The sequence below is a fragment of the Ovis canadensis genome, chromosome 2 (genome assembly GCF_042477335.2).
Source record: "Ovis canadensis isolate MfBH-ARS-UI-01 breed Bighorn chromosome 2, ARS-UI_OviCan_v2, whole genome shotgun sequence".
NCBI classification, from domain to species: Eukaryota; Metazoa; Chordata; class Mammalia; order Artiodactyla; family Bovidae; genus Ovis; species Ovis canadensis.
In genome coordinates, this window is record NC_091246.1 from 171,520,001 (window position 1) to 171,537,571 (window position 17,571).

The 17,571-nt window shown below is 37.3% G+C and overlaps 1 protein-coding gene across 27 annotated transcripts in view; it reads left to right on the forward strand.

The window, feature by feature from the left end:
• Positions 1 to 17,571, forward strand: part of GTDC1 (glycosyltransferase like domain containing 1) — a 502,335-nt gene that overhangs the window by 426,402 nt on the left and 58,362 nt on the right. For 21 of the 27 annotated variants that reach the window (XM_069577656.1, XM_069577661.1, XM_069577648.1 and 18 more), the window contains 3 exons: positions 1,995 to 2,065; positions 2,768 to 2,859; positions 7,882 to 10,241. In XM_069577656.1, the coding sequence (XP_069433757.1) occupies positions 1,995 to 2,065; positions 2,768 to 2,859; positions 7,882 to 7,965 (247 nt within the window). In that variant the 3' untranslated portion in view covers positions 7,966 to 10,241. Of the gene's footprint in view, positions 1 to 1,994; positions 2,066 to 2,767; positions 2,860 to 7,881; positions 10,242 to 17,571 lie in introns of those variants that run through there. The other 6 variants (XM_069577660.1, XM_069577646.1, XM_069577645.1 and 3 more) reach the window with 1 other exon arrangement.

A 17,571-nucleotide genomic window follows, 5' to 3' on the forward strand; every position in this document is an offset into this window, starting at 1 on the left:
ATGATGAATAATTGTATTATTACCATGAGATGATATTTTCTTCAAAATGGCAAAATATGGGAAACTTATGAGAAGGAATTTTATAAATTTCTTTTAAAATAGTGTGACAAATTTAATATATTTTAATACACAGTCCTGATATAAATAATGTGTATAATAAGGTGTAATATTTTAGAAGTCAAAATCATACCCAAAAGTAGTTGTTGTATTTTTAATTGAGGAAATAAAGCCATGAATAAGGTAATTTACAAACAAAAGGTAGAACCTAAGTTTGAAAATTTTTTCTTCCTAAATCAAATAATGTCATTCCTCTCTCACTGTATTTTAATTAGCAGCGGTTTTTTGGAAATGGCAGAGTACATGCTCATACGATGACTCAAAATGTAACTTGGCCTGCAGTTTTCTTTCGGGGAACAGAACACTCTAATTCAAATCCATTATTAAAAAGCAGATAACATGTGCACTTTCTGAAATGCCTGTGACTTCACTCTTTTGATTTTATGTAATTATAAGGGAATGTTCATATGTATTTGCTTTTCGATTGGCACAGCATTTTAAAACTGAGTGTCTTCAGATAAAGTGCATATTTTCTTTTGGTTCATAAAGAATATCCCCAGTTTATGTGCTCAGAACTTTTGTGAATGTTTTATAATGCAGTCACAGTGCAGTTTATACTGTGCTTATGATAAGAATTTCTACACATACCCTATGTATGTAAAGAAAATAAATATTAGATGTTAGTTTGGATTTTGAAATTAATCGTTAGTAACTAGAACCTATCCCTTTCCACTGTGTTATCTTAGAACTGCTAGCAGTTCTCAAGCAGAACTTTGAACACAGTATTTTTCCAAACTTTGCAGCTCAAAGTAAATACTTTTCATTTAAACTAATTTCAGTTATAAAATAGGGAAAACATCACCCACTTAAAAACAGCTTAAATTGCATGTACTTTGTCACTGTAAATAAACAAGGTAAACATTGACATAACTTCAAACTATTCTTGGGTTGAAAAAAATCTGCAGTTCAAAATAAAATTCCGCCTTTGGTCAACATTTTGGATGCAATTCAAAGTTTCTCATAAAATAAACATATTTTAAAGAGTGTTTTGAATTTCACTGCATAATTCCTAGCCAACAGAAATTACAGTGGTATCTTTAAGGTTTATTATATGTCAGATCAATAGCCATTATGCAGGACTAACACAATCACTGAAGAGCAATACCTTTCTTCTACTTAACCCTTACTGCTAGGACATGAAGAAAAACTTGCTATAGTTGGTCCTTAGGGAAATCCTCTCACAGAGTGAAACTTTATTGTTTCTTTGTTTAATAATAAGAGTATTCTCTTTTGGATAAAATGGAAACTGAGCTGACTTTCCAGCCCAGAAAGCAAAATACTTATTAAGGTAATCTTAATGAGAGTTTTTCAGTAAAATAGGGAAATAGTTTTACATCCTGCCTAATAGCAAACTATTTTGAAGCTTTAACTTAAAATGAAAATGACCCATCACAACAGATTGTAAATTTTTTTTCTGATGTTTTTAAAAGTGCCTCGATGATTTCTACATCTAGAGTGTTAAAGTTAAGTATTTGCTGTTTTATTTAAACATTTTGAAAAATGAACATTCTGGGGCTTTGCAGCATTATTAAGAAAAGCTGTCCATACTTTACCATGTTGTTACATGTGTTTATCTGCTGATTATAAAATGTGTTAAACAGTATTTTAAAAACAACAAAAAAAAATGCAGAACTGCGCTTTGATTAATTCAGTGAACAAAACATATGTTGTTGGTTCTGTTCTATGAAATTCATATATGATCAATAAAATCTTTTAAAAGAGCAACTTTGGCTTTGAGGATTGCACTGCCGACCATGTTTTTTATCCCAGCTAACTCTGGGCTCATACTGTTAACTTAGCAAACAAAACCACTTTCTGGCTATAATGGTAATGTCTTTTTAATATATTTTTATATCCTCTTTCTAAATTTTCTTTAGGTTGGAAGCTGTGTATTGTGGGTGTTACCCGCTTTGTCCCAAAGATTTGGTTTATCCCGAAATATTTCCAGGTAGCTGCTTTAATGTACTTTTGTCTTTGTTGAAATTTACTACATGATTCATGCTAAATTAGAAAGTTTGAAAATAAACTTAGGCAGGAGCAATTGTTTATTTGGCAAGTCAACATGTTAGTGTTAAGGAAAATTTTATGTGTTTTAATACATTAGAGTAAGCTTATATTTACCATCTGTTCTTTTAAGATAACAAAAAAGCAAGTTTTCAAATAGCATTCTTCATTGTTAGCATACACATCCCATAATGATGGATTTTTATAAGCAGGTCAGCGTTGCTGCAATTGCTTACAGATTTTTTTTAATGATATACACAGAGAAAAATTGAGGACTGAAAGTCACACCAAATTATTTCAACAATTGACTAGTTAATAATATGCAACTGTTGTACAGAGTACATACGGCTATCGTACTTGTTCTTTGAAAAAATTCTCATCACTAAATATATCACATATGCATTGTGTTACATTAGAATAATGTATTTTAATCACCCAAAGGAGATGTCTAAACAGCACAACTACACAGTCTTATTTAGCATTAAACATCCTTGTGAGCTGAGGTAACCTTATAAAATCATGCTTAAATAATGTAAAACACGAGGCGGCACAGAGCAATATGCATTTTTAATTAGTAAAGTGACTAATATCGGGTGTGTGCTTTGAGGTTTTTGTTTCATTAAAAATGTATCTGTTTTTCCTGCAGCTGAATATCTGTATTCTACACCTGAACAGCTTTCAAAAAGGCTCCAGAATTTCTGCAAGAGACCAGATATTACAAGAAAACATCTCTATAAGGTAGTTATTGAGAAGAGATTTATGTGGTATAAATACCATATTGAAGTACAAAGAAAAATCTTAAAAAAAACACAACATTTAATTAACATACTAATGTTTAAAGGAAACATGCTAGGGAGGGATATTAGTTGTTACACTAACAAGGATTAATTAAACTGGATGATGCCAGTTGTATTAACCTAGGTCTTATGAAATACGTGCACTTAATGCACGGTACATGCTTTTTTTAAATTTATTGTTTTCTAAGATGACTGTCCTTTACATTTAGCCCCAAGAGGCTTATAAAAATGAATCTGGATTAATGTAACTCATTAGTTTAAAAGGAAGTAAAAGGAAAGATTCTACAATTATACTAATGAGGATAAGCCTTTCTTCCCATCGTAATGAAATCTTCAGTCCTGAAAAATTCAGGTGAATGACATACGTGAAATTTGGTGTTCATTTTTTAAATACTTTAAAGATGATTTTGAGAATCAAATGTTTCCTTTGTCTAGTTTAGTAAAATTACATAAAAACCCTCAGTTAGTTTAGAATTCAACTGTCAGTCTCCTCTCTGAATGACAGAGGCAAAAGGAAAAGAGTTTAAATAGCATCATCATTCAGTCCCTTCATTCGTTATTTTTTTTTCCCCCTTGTTTGAATCAAGAATTTTACATTGTTGGAATAACAACAGAGAGACTCTCCTAAAAGTCCAAGTAATTGAACTGGGATAAATCTGCTTTACGAGTTGTGAAGGTGGCTCTAGGCCATGAGTAATATACCTTTTTATATTCTTTGAATGTAGCATCTTCATTTTACATAAATTCAGTATACTTTACAATCTAGCAGTTTTCTAATCCAGCATATTTTAATTTTCCTATGTTAATATATATCCTTTCTACATGAAATACAGCCCGCTGCCTTTTTTCCTCTCCTTTCCCTTATCATGGCCTCAGATACATACATATTTACATAGTGATACATCAAAACATGACTTTGTTTCTGCAGGAAACAGTTAAACTTCAAGAAAAAGGGAGAGAACCAAAAATGCAATTTAACACCCAATTTCAAGCTCATTATCTTTCATTGTCTATTAACTTGGCAATGGTTCAGAAGGTAGCTCATAATAGTTTAAAATGCTGACTGAACAATTCCAGGCTTCAGTATTACTCCTTCAGTCAATACGATTGTATCGTATTCGTAGGAAGCTTCAAAAAGAAAACAGTCTTCCAAGGTTTACATCCAGATTTCCTCATTTTGAAAGTTCAGTCATGGTCTTGTTTGGGTAAAATGTTAATTTAGTAGTTTCCCACATAACAGACTGTCAAAATATACAGCTTATGAAATTGAAGAAATAGAATAGTATGTATTAATACAAATAGGTTCATCTTCTACATATGACACAAAGCTACTTTTTAGTGAGTTTATCATCGGATTATTGATTTATTTTTCCCTTCTGGTGAATTTTTAGGCAATTTTTTTTCAGTTTTATTGAGATATAATTGACTTACTACACTGTATAAGTGTGAGGTGTACAGAATAGTGATAGACATATGTTTTGAAATGATTAATGATTACCACCACAAGTTTTAGTTATCACCCATCATCTCACAGAGGTACCAAAAAAAAAAAAAAACGAGAGAAAAAATGTTTTTATCTCATGGTGAGAATGGTGAAGCATTTTAAATTGTATTTCCACCATCAGAGTTTTCCATTTTTAATTTTGCTTCCAGGTAGGCATTATCATCCCTGTTATTTTGGATCTGCAAATCTTTAACCATTTCAGAAGTTACTGCAACAGGTTGCTTAGAGTTACAATAAAAAACACATCTCCAACTGAAATATTTTAATATGGCTATTGCCATAACATATTTCTTCTTCCAAGAGCTTCTGGAAAAACTCTGAAGCAATGTCAACTTAGTGGTATGCTATTAATATACCAAATTGTTCTTCCTATAGCTTAAAAAATAGGAAATACCTTAAATGTGTGTTCATGTTACTATGGTTTACATATATTACTAGTCCATGCATCGTAACATGGTCCAAGTCAGTTTAAGAAATTAGTGTTTTATGCATAAGCATGTATAAGAATTTATATATATTATTCATTTTATGTACTTTTTAACATGGATTTTGTTTCTTATGAATCTATTATACACATTGATATATATCCTCATTCATAGATCTTGATGACATGTATCAAAAAATTAAACTCAAAAATGAATAAGATAGCCCAGGAATTAGAAATAATCAAGAGCTTTACAATGCAGTTCCCAGGACAAACTGATAAAAATCACAAGGACCACAGATCTAGTTGGGTGGTTGTAATAAGATTTAGAGCTAAAACAGAAAAGGAATGCCAGTTATAACTTTATCATTAAGATTTAATACATTACACTATTTTTTTTGCCTTATATTTTATAAATATTCACATTTCAGGTAACATTTGCCCTCACTAAATATCAGAGAATTATTTTCCCCAAGGCAGCTTTGTACTTTTCTTACGCAATGGAAGAGACTTTTGTGTATATTATACAGAGAGTATTGAGGTTTTCTTTTTAAATTTATTCCATTGGACAGTGCTGTTTTGCTTTTAAAAACATATGCTTCTAAGATCTAAAAGGATAGAAAGTCACTGAATTCTTTAATTTGCTCCTTTTACATTTTTACACCTTACTCTTTTTTTGTTGTTGTTAAAAGTTTACATTTTAAAATCATCTCACTACTTCTCATGTAGAGTTCACTTTAGGATAAGATTTTTCATATGGATTCACACTTAGAAATTTAATGACTAGAATAAGGCTACTAACACTTGGCTTTTTTCTCACATGAGACATTATACTTTCAATATGAGTGAGAGTTTGGGGGCTATAACTTGAAGCAGGATTTGAAACAGAATGCTAGTAACTGAAAAGCAGAAACAGAATTTGATACCTTTTTTTTCTTAAAGTGACTCTTTCTGCTACAAAACTTCATGCCCATGACTTCTCACCTGAAATGGTTTCAGACTTGAAATGTTTAAATTCCTCATGTGCAAGCAAGTATGCTCCCCTCCTCTCTCACACAGACATTTTACTTAAGATATTTAGAGAAATGCATGCAGAAATCACATTTCTTAATTATTTTTAAAACTTAAAACCCTGTTCTGAATTTTTTAAAAGCTAAAGCCATTTCTTAAAAAGTTTGCCACTAGGCTCAGCCATTGGACTGCACGTTTCTTGTACTTACAGGACACGTCCCTTTCTAAGTAGGTTACACCCAGCAGCCACACACTTGCTACAGAGATAAAGTAGGTTTCACTTCATCTGTAATAGGGAGCTCTTTTATGACTCTTGAACACAAGATTCTAGAAATAATCATAAAGTAATCAACCAAGGATTAACTTCTAACAGTAACATAGGGCTTCCTTTTACAACCCAAGTAAGTCTCATACCGGGAAGTTATATTTTGGGGGGGTCTCATTTTGACAATGGGAATTTACTTACTGAAAATTCCCAACAATTACTTGAGATCAGTACTTTATGCTTTTAGAGAGCCTTTGATCATTAGATTTTAAAATGCTTTAGAGGAAAATTTCTGTTCACCCCCTTGTTACCAGTATTGAAAATAGCACAAAAGTACAAATGGGGCAGTTGTAAAAAATATATACTGCCAGGACTAACAGTAGGTTTTCATTCCCACCCTATTTTTCATTTATTTTTATTTATAAATTGAGTGATATTCTGTGTTTAAAAAAGAGAGAGATGCCATCCTTCCTTTGCTTTACAAGGGTAAACTGTAGTTTAAGTTTTTTCAGATGATAGCAGCTGATTTTTATTTTGTTCCCCTCTTCAAGTCCTTTCACATTCCAGAAACCTTTATAACCTGCTGTTATTTGGAGGAGAGGATAATTTTCAGATTTCTGCCTAAAAGTGATTCCAAAGAGTGATTAAGCTTACAGTTCAGATTCAGAGCCCAGAAAAGCCATTTGCGGTTGTCTTAATTATATCAGGTTATATCTCCCCAAACCACAGCCAAGCCACTTTAAGTTTCCTTCAAGAGACTGGTCACTTTATAGTCCCCTTTTAATTTGAGCTTATACTCTAGATGTGAATAAGGTGGTGCTCACTAGTATTAACACACCTCCAAAGTCATTACTTTTTCCTTAAAAAATGAAAACTTAAAAGCTCATGGCATTTTTAGAACTTCAAAAACCTCTCAATTGCACCAGCACAATCTAAGGCAAATGATCCGTCTCAGTCTCTCTCCCTCCCTCCCCGTTACTCTTCCCTCTCTTTCTTAACTTCTTTCCTTGATTTTGTTTGGCTTGGTTTTCCTTTGATTTGTCTAAGTAAAATGCAAGCAAAAAATCTTTAGCACAATAGATATACTCAGGGTGATTAAGATCAGTTAGAGGTTTTGGCTGCTTCTCTTTCTCTGCTACTAATTTGTAGCCTGGCTCTAGGTGAACTTCTTGGCCTCTATATGATTCATCTATAAACTTGGAAGAATTCTTTTTTTCTTAATTCTTAATAGCATTTTCCCCCTGAGGTCCTGCTATAATGAAATAATGAATATAAACCCGTTTGTAAACTTGAAGTGCTTTATAAATTCCACGTAATAGTAATGGCATTTCTCTTGTGCCTTCACCACTTAAAAGTAAAATTCACATTCACAAAAAACATGTATTAAGAGTGTTGTCTATCTTATGTTTAGAAAAGTTAAAAGTTGGATGATAAACTTCTAATAGCTGTCATCCATAACATAAACCAGGAAATTTGTGTGCAGTAGAATATACCCATTTGCAAAAAAAAAAAATAATAATAATAAGGCGGGGTTGTGGGGGCAGCTTTCCACAATGGTTGAAAATATAGTTACACTTTAAGCCAATCAGAAACTGGGATTTCCTGAGGTGATGAAACTTGAGAACCATTTACTTGGTGGCTTTTTGAAATCTAATTGACGTAAGTTATGCAAATTTGCAATATGAATTTTCAGCATGCTTTAGTCTTTCGGTCGTTAATGCTTCTTCATTGCTTTCTCTTCTCTCCCTCCCCCTTACAGGGTGAAATGGCTCCTTTTTCTTGGGCAGCCCTACATGGTAAATTCAGGTCTCTGCTTACAGCAGAACCTAGGGAAGATTTGTGACAGATGGGGCTAAGTCACAAACTTGCAGCCTAAGGCAGAATCTGTAGAACTTTCCAGAGTGTGCCCATATTTACCTGATCAGAGAGAAAAGAAAATCTGCAGAGGAAGCTGAGCCTGGCTGCTTGTCATAGCTGACACAGAGCCATCTGCCACAAACCTGTGGCGGCTTCAGATCTCCAATCCCTGCCACCACCCCAACTCAAATTAAATACAGATTCCTAGAGACGTTATGATGGTTACACATGTCCTCGGCATCACATGGAGGAGACTGTTCAAAAAAAATATGTGGCCTGTTGTATAACCGCACTCATGTATCCCATATGTGGTGCCACATTGAATTTCCGGTTGAATCCGTTTTTATCCTTTGTACTGGATGACATGGTGCCTGAATTCTTTCTTTTCGCCGACACGATGGCAGCCAAACTGCAGCTTCAAATGCTCTCACTTGGCTGGGTTTCTACCTAGGTTGCCAGGTTATCATCGGAGCCTTCTTGTGTCCTCAGAGGGCCACAGGGCCTGAACGGAGGATCAGAATGCTACTGACTAATTGGGCAGCCATCTCGGAATTGTTTGTGGGCAAAGAGCTGCTTTAGCACTTTTCTTTTAGCAAATTAATGACTCCCTGGCACCGAGGTTTTAAGTGAAGGTATTAATAAGAAGTCTGGCAGGTATTCCCATGATTCACAGAGTTACATTTGCATTTAATTTATCTTAAAGAAAGTTGCAAGATAAACAGCTGTAATTCAGACAAACATGGAAAATATACTAAGTAGGGCCATCTCGCCCATAAAATGAACACAGAGATACTTGTTTTAATTTTTTTCGAGAAATAAAAATACTTCTTACAAAACCAGTAATTTTGATATAAATATTTGTCAAAAATATTTGCATTCAGCTACAAATATAATCTTCTCAAGATAAATCACTTATGATTCCAATAGTCAAGCTGGTGTATTTGTTAATGTCAAGATATTTTGAATGGCTAGATTGTAAAATAAATTTTTAATAAAGTGCCCACTGCAATTTTTAATTAACGTAACTCATTTCCATGTAAGTGTGTACATCTATCTGTATGTTTCTCTCTGAACACTTTCCTTGTGTCAGAGACAACGAATACAATTGTTTCTTTTCCCAATGAACAAGGATCTGTTTTGCAAATGTTTGTGAGATATTATGACATTTCCAAGATTTTCTTTGCATTCTGGAAAGCAGGAGGTAAACATTTGTAGTCATTAAGGTAAAGTCTGTTGATAAACCATCTTCTGTTTACTGACAGGTAAATTGTAACTCTCCTAGCTTTTGAAATGAATAACTTCTGTAAGCTGCAAAGTGAGGAGCAGCCAGGGGGAAGGGGGCAGACAAGGGCCAAGCCTGGCTCTTTGGTTTTTAGAAGGACTGAGTTGTCTAGCAGGCATCTGAGACAGAGAGGGCACTGGTTCAAAAGTCTGGTAGGACCCATTTGACAGGTAGCACAAGTGTAAGCAGGAAATAGATCAAGGTAGAGCCCTCTAGATAGAGGCAGTCTTGCAGATCAGAAAAAGCAGCAGTTCAGGGCCCAGGAGGCCAAGGAATTTAAAAGCAGGGAGAGTAAGAAGCAGAAACAACAGGTTCTACTTCTGCACAGAGTCCTCCCTGACAAGCGTGAAAGCCCTATGTATGATGGACATCACAGCACTGGATCTGAGTCCTCCTCCCATTCTGAGAAGGCACTGGACAAATTAGCCCATAAAACAAAGAGCTCAGGAATTATTTGAGAAGTCCCTTCTGGTCTGAGACTGTGAAACTTGGAATCTATCGGTTATGTTCCTTTTGAGTGCAAAAGCTAATATAAAAGGACCTAAGAGCTTTTTAGACTCTTCTCCTGAGTAGGGTTTACCATCTAAAGGGATGCTTCAGTTAGAAAGGTGCCGTGTTACAGATGACGTCTCTCAAAACAATATTATACTCTCACAGCCAAGAAACAGTGCTTATTTCATTATGTCCTACTATTCTGAAAATGATGAGCTCATATTTCATAGTGAATCATGTATCATATGCATAACTATCCATATATACTTTTTTTTTAATTCACGGGAAAACAACATTAATTACCATTCAGATAGTGCATCTGAAACACTTAAATATTTGCCTGATTTTGGCAAACACAATATTGCAGGTTACCTGTGTACAAAGATGTTTTTCTATACCCATAAACTCAAATCAAATTTTGGCTTTAGCTGTGCCAGCATTATTTCTGGAATAAAAATTTGCAATAAAGTGGTCACTTCTTAGAACTGTACTGTTGGATTTGGTATTAGTGCAAATAAGCAATAAAAAGTCTTGTAAATGTAGAATTTGTAACATTTGAAAAGCTAACTGTGTGTGTGTGTGTGTGTGCGTGTGTGCATATGGCTCAACAGCCATGATATGGTGGCATGGAGGGTTATTCAGTTAACCCATATTTTGTTGAGGAAAATCGACAGTACAAGCTGACTCTTTACTTCCTGATTTCCTTGTGCTGGGCTGTGCTAAGTCACTTCAATCTTGTCTAACTCTCTGCAACCCTATGAACTGTGGCCCTCTAGGCTCCTCTGTCCATGAGATTCTCTGGACAGGAATACTGGAGTGGGTTGCCTTGTCCTCCTCCAGGGGGTCTTCCCCGACCCCAGCAGGGACTGAACACTCCTCTCTCAAGTCCCCTGCACTGGCTGGTGAGTTCTTTACCACTGGCGCCACCTGGGAAGCCCTCTGCTTTCTTCACTTTCACTAAAGAGAGCAGACACTCCCATTATTTCTTATTTTGAGTATAGATGTTGAAAATTTGGGTTTTTTTTTTTTAGACATTCAATTCTGTTCATTTTATTCTCTTTTAGATTAATCATTAAACCGATTTTAATCTTAAATGTCTTTAAAAGTCTGCCCATTATCAACCCTGACACAGTGTTCAGGATGCTTGTCCTGAATTTACCTAAACTGTGTTTCTGGCAAGGTGTTTCTGTAATAAACAGAAGAGCACCTAGTTCTTAATATACTTATTTATACCAGGTTAATTGGGGACAGATCAAAAGACCTTTCCCCAAATGCACCTGGTTTAACAAGCATCCTTCAGATATGGTTAAGTTTAAATGTCCTGCTCCAGCTCTCAGTTCTTCAAACTTGCCACATAAAGATGGCAGCACAATCAGTAAGTCAGTGAAAACTCAGCCATAGAGGGCTGGACAAATTCACTTCAACACCTTGAAATGCATCTGGAAGCAAAGATTTCGTTTTCTGTTGAAGGTGTTAATTATATTTGATATTTTTAAAAGTAAAATCTGTTTTTGAGAAAGCATCTGCTACCCAGAAATATTATGAGCCACAAAAAAATTTTTCATTTCAGTCTCAAGATACTTTCTGCAGATGAGAGAATCAGATTTCAAATGAGAGTCCATGCTGTCTTTTAATGTTGACATCTTCTATGAGTTTTATTCTTCTATTGACTATTGACAGGTGTTACCCTAAGTGCCTTTCTGTTTCTGTGGAAAACTGGAAAACAAGTTTCATTTTAAAATGTGAATTGAGATGTACAATGACTAGTGCTGCTATAACGTGCCCTCCCCTCACAATTATTCATTAAAATGTAATTGGGAAAGTTTTTAAACTATGTAAACAATTCTACAGGATGCTCAAAGATATGTACCTGTCTGCTTAAAGTATAACAGAAAACTTGGGAATTAGCACCAAATTTACAATTATGGTTAAGTCAGAGGAGTGATGGTAGGAAAATTAGACACATAACTGGGAAAGTATAGTACCTTAAGAAATGATCTATTTCTTAACCTGGGTCATAGCGCACAAAGTCTTATTTCTACCCTTTATGACTTTTTGTATGTCTTAAATGTTGTTATTGGATCTACATTTTGATAGGAGCTGTAGATATTTTGGTTACCTTGTGTAATATAGGAGCTATAATACTCTGCTGCCACGCCATTCTTAACGTTTCTCAGTTGATGGATGGAGTCAGAAAAACCATTTTCCTTTAAACAGTGAAAGAAACTGCCCTCACCACCAGTTTTGCATGAGAAGACTTTCCTTGGCTTACTGGGAGCCAAGCACTTAACTTTGACCCCGAAACAACCCATACTACGAAGGAAGTTGAACTTGACTGTGGGTTCCTTTTTCCTGGAGCTAATGATCACCGTTTCTGACTAACGTGTGTGGCGTTACAAATAGAAAATGGAAAACTAGGGCTCCAGAAACTCCTTTTTGAAGAGTCAAGAGAGGAAGATGGAGGAAGTTATTATATGAGCTGGTCTTTTTTATCTTGAAAAATTCAGAGCTTTGTGGTAGGGCACAGAGCTGTCTGAGCTGCTAACCGCTCTGCCCACTTCCTGCACTGTTACCTGTTCCCTTTCCTCTTTAAGACAAAGGCTTTCATTGTCGTCATGCCATGAAAAAGAATCCTCCAAGTATCTTTGGGATGCCCTAGCTGCATGTGAGTTACGTATGACTTCAGAATCCCCACATCCTCTGGCCCATTTTCCTAATTTGGAATTTGGGGGTCAGTGCCTTCTGGGGTCCTCCCAGCACCTAGCACCACATTAGTGATTCCTTTTTCTCTCCCATATCTCTGTGGTAATGACTTTCAACCCCAGGACAGGTTCTTCATGGCTCCCATAAACAGATACAAAGAACTGATGTTTCCTAAGAGATAATCTGGTACTTCCCCTGGTGGCTCAGCGGTGAAGAATCCACCTGCAATGCAGGAGTCAGAAGAGATGCAGGTTGATCCCTGGGTCGAGAAGATTCCCTGGAGGAGGGCATGGCATCCCACTCCAGTATTCTTGCCTGGAGAATCCCATGGCTAGAGGAGCCTGGCAGGCTACAACCCATAGGGTCGCAGAAGTTGGACATGAGTGAAGTGACTTGGCATGCAGGCACACAGAAGATAGTCTAACATGTGTACTGTCATATTAGTTACTGCATTTAAATAGCAGACCCAAGATGGAATGCTGGAAGATAGGATCTGTACTGGAAATACTTATGTAACACTCTTCTCAAGGAATTTGAAGTCCTTTATATCTGAAAATGTAATGTTTCCATCACCATTTCTCAAGTGAGAAAATTAAGGCATCATGTTAAGGCTTACGTAGGAGCCAGACTGCCTTATAGAAACGGAAAGATGTTTTGTGTCTTTGTCTAAGGCTCTCTGTGCACAGAACAGTGTTGTTGTCACCCAAATTGCCTTTCAGGAAGCACCAAGTTCAGTGTTGATGACTCACTGGGACCTATGTTTCCCTATTATTTCTCCCCTCACCAGGCAAAGGGCAGCAGGAAGTGGCCCACACACGTAGTTGGTAAAAAAAGGGGCATGAGAGACCTTGTAGTTTTGCTCACATTTTAAATATTTTTATTATGACTATTATGATATCTGTAGGGAAGCATTGCAGAGAAGGCAATGGTAACCCACTCCAGTACTCTTGCCTGGAAAATCCCATGGACATAGGAGCCTGGTAGGCTCCAGTCCATGGGGTCGCTAGGGGTCAGACACGACTGAGCGACTTCACTTTCACTTTTCACTTTCATGCATTGGAGAAGGAAATGGCAACCCACTCCAGTGTTCTTGCCTGGAGAATCCCAGGGATGGGGGAGCCTAGTGGGCTGCCGTCTGTGGGGTCGCACAGAGTCGGACACGACTGAAGCGACTTAGTAGCAGCAGCAGGGAAGCATTGGATCGCTACATCCCATCCCAGGCCCTTACCACTCCCTGTGGTCTTAACACTCTGTAGGACTTACACATCATGTAACTTCCCTGGCCCTCCTGGTGAAACATTTATGTTTGTAACCTCCCCGTTTTAGATGGGAGGAAACTGAGGGCTGAGTCCTGGCTGAGTTGCTTTGGGTCCCATGTAGACACAGGTCTAGACTTCAGTCTCTTTCAGGAGATTGTGTTCAACTCATTTGGTCAAGTGGTATAGTGGTTTGGTGGTGGTTTAGTCGCTAAGTCATGTCTGACACTTGCAACTCCATGGACTGTAGCCCTCCAGGTTCCACTGTCCGTGGGATTTCCCAGGCCAGAATACTGGAGTGGGCTGCGGTTTCCTTCTGCAGACCATCCCTTAAAGGAGGTGAAAGGGAATATATCTATCTGTCCATCTTTTCCTCCTTCCCTCCTGCTCTTACTATCAGAAAAAAACACAGACAAGTTGCTAGTACTTGGCTATAGATTTATTTCATGTTCCTCCTGCCTGGCCTGGCTATACTTGTAGTCCAAGCAACCATAAGGAGAGGAATGCAAAAAAAAATTGACTTCTGGTCCTAAACTCTCTGACTTCTGGTACCTGTGATGTTTCTGAACAGCTGAGTTTTTTTGCCTTTCACATCATCCAAGTAGATGCCACCTATCAAACAGATAGGCTGGCCCTTTATCCAAAAGGCGGCCAGTGGCATCAGTGCAGAAGCACCTTTAATTGTGCAGCAAGGGCCTGCTTCGTCTCATCCCCAATAGATAACCCAGAAATTACATCCTGAAACTTACTTCCCCAGAAAGAAAAGGAAGAGGAGGAATAATTTTAAAAGAAGATACTTCTAATACAGTATTAGACTGTAATTCATAGGGAAATTTATGCCTGAGATATGAATTTCTGAAAATAGCATTTTTTAAAGGGAAACACTGACACATCCTTAATTATAGAGTAATAAATACCAATGGTATATTATCTTCTGATATTTCCTTACACAGATATCAAAGCATGCAGCTGTCTTTGAAAACTGATAATCAAGTACAATATAAGTGTATTACATCTTGAGCTTACAGCACACACTTTAACTAAGCAGCCTCATGGAGCACTTAACAGTGAGAAACAGAGCTGCTTCGAGTAGAAACCTAACTGAACAAATTAGACTTGAATTGTAACTTAAGAATCATAGTCAAACCAAAATGCCTGTCCTTGCCAGGAAAGGCATTCCAAAGGCAAAGAGCATGCCAAGTAAAAAGCCTTTGCTTCAGGATTATGGAGGCAGTTCTCAAAAGCCAGCATAACTTAATGATCAATCAGAAAAATATAGAGCAGTAACTTCACAACCAAAGGATGCATAAAAATTGTACAAAGCATTAATAGTGGAATAGGGAGGAAGAATGGGATTTTAACAGAAAGTATTAAGGTCTTAGAAAGCTCTATTTATTGCCTTCAATCCAGGCAAAAAGAAAGAGACAAACATGGTCAAAGAAAAAGTACGTGGACAAATGTGGGGGGTAGGAAAGGAAATGAAGGTTAAACAAGGCCAATATGATTCAGAATGAAAGGGAGGGAGGCAAGGATAAGGAGCCAGCTGCAATTACTAAATGTTACATTAAGAAGAGCTGCAATGGAGAGGGGAGGTCTGGATATTTGACTAAGTGGATTAATGCCTTCTTCCTGGGGTGTCTGAAGATGCAGATTTTAATTTGGTACAGGATTTTATTGTGAAATTCTTAGTGGGATGGGGATAAATAGAGACTTTTATAAACACTTAGAAAGTAGAAAAGGGGAACATAATGCTTTTCATAAATTTGACTGTGATAAACATAGTGTTTGAAGCTATGGACACAGGTAAATGGAAAAAAAAAATAGTCCATAATAGTAGAACTTACAGGAAATTTAGACAAAATTTAAAAGGAAAAAAAAAAACCCCACATAGATGTGTGAAGCCAAGGATTTTGAATGACTTAGGGGCTGGTTTTACTGCTGCTCTCCTTTCTCCACCCATTAAAAATAATAAATCATAACTCTGGCATTTAGAAACCTAGTCATGAACATCATTTATTAATATAAACTTGATCCTATGCTATTCTTTGGTGGGTGGTAAAAATACGAACTAACAAAACTGGCCTAAAACGACAGCAGGGTGATCCTCTCAAACACAGGAAAACTCTAAGGAAAGAAAAACTCCTAATTTGCTCTTTCACCTTTTTTATTTTACTGAAAGAGAAAGTCAAAATGTGGAGTGCATGTGGCTAAATCAAGACTGGATGCTTCAGAGGAGATTTTAAAGATTTTCCTAAATATGTATCAAAAGGGTGGGGGAGGCTTGGAACCGAGTGTGATTTACAGCAATTTATTAATCTGCTCATCTACTACCACTTCTGGGAAAAGTGGCAAATAAGGAAGGAAGGCTCTCTACCTTCTACAGTGGAAGCTAGGAGAGCAGAAATTTAATCGCATTCCCTGAGTGGAATGCCTCTGTCATTTGGCTGGCAACCAGTCCACGAACTTACTGGTTCAGGCATTTGTCTGGCCAATAACGTTGGAATCATTTAAAGTGAAAATATGGATCGGGAGGTATTTAAGAATTACTGATATGCAGCTATTAATCTTGAATGCAAATAGCGTTATTTGGGGTGTGGGCAAATCAATTTAACTGGAATCACATGAAAACACTTTTTTTTTTTTTATATACTGTAAGGAAAATGGCACTGGTGGAAAAATTACAAATAAAAGACAGGAGAATACCTGCAAAGAGGAAGGCTGGTAAAATGACTAAGCAAGGTGGTCTTACTACCTCCAACCTGCTGCATCGTTTTTCTCAGTAAACAGATTACTAATAAACAGACCCAAATACCTTTATTTCCCAAGCTGACTCAGCAACAAGAGGAATAAAATACGGAAAAGTGCAATGCCTGGTGGCTCGGGGTGATCCTCAAAGGTCATCCCTTTAGTTTCAGTGTTAAAAATTGAGGGCCCAGAACTAGAGATGTGTGATGGTCACAGAGTGGGATTTGGCTTCTGAACACCACCCTACCCTAAGTGAAGGATTTAGGACGTCACGGAGTTGAAGTGGCATCTTACATCCCAGGAAACATGGTAGAGATTGTTTTGCGATCATAATGAATAAGAGAAAAGGTATCAACGCATACATCTCTCCTTTTTCCTCCAGAGTCCAGAACCATCGAGAACCTTGTGCTCTCTGGTGCTTGTAGCTGTGTTCCCTGGCTTTCTATGGGCTCAACTTTGCCCCTGGATTTCTAATCCTGTGATACCAGGCAAGGGAAGGGGGCGGGGCGGGGGGGGGGACCGCAATCTATAAAATTGCGAAACGTGCACGCGTATGCGTGCCTGTTAGTTCGCTGAAGATAATGAATAAGCAGTACTGTAAGCGTCAAATATTAAAACTTAAAAATGTGTTTTAAAACGTTTTTAGGAAACCAAATGTACTCTAACGGAGTATTTCTAGTCTTTTTTTAATATATAGAGGGTCTCAGGACCTCTGGGTGCATCAGCAAAGGGTCCTCCTACACGAGGAGTGAGCAGCTGCGATCGGCCCCAGGCACCACCTACCCAGAGTCATCCACTACCTAATGTTATTATACATTTGCCCTGTTAATAAAAGAGGTGTGGGGCGAGGGCGACGAGAAGAGGCATCCCCGCCCCCTCACCCCGACCCCACCCAGCATTCTGTATTTCCTTTTGTCGTGGCAGTCAGCTGACACATGGAAAATGTGTACGGTTTCGCTTGCCTTTTAATCTGTAATTAAGGATTCCTTGTCTGGGGCCGGCTACTTCTTTGCTCCTTCCCTCCCCTCCTCTCAGATCTTCCGTCCTCGGACAGGTCTAGCCCTGCGCCGCAGGGTAGGCGCTGGCGTGGCCCCACTGGGCCGTGGGCAGAGGG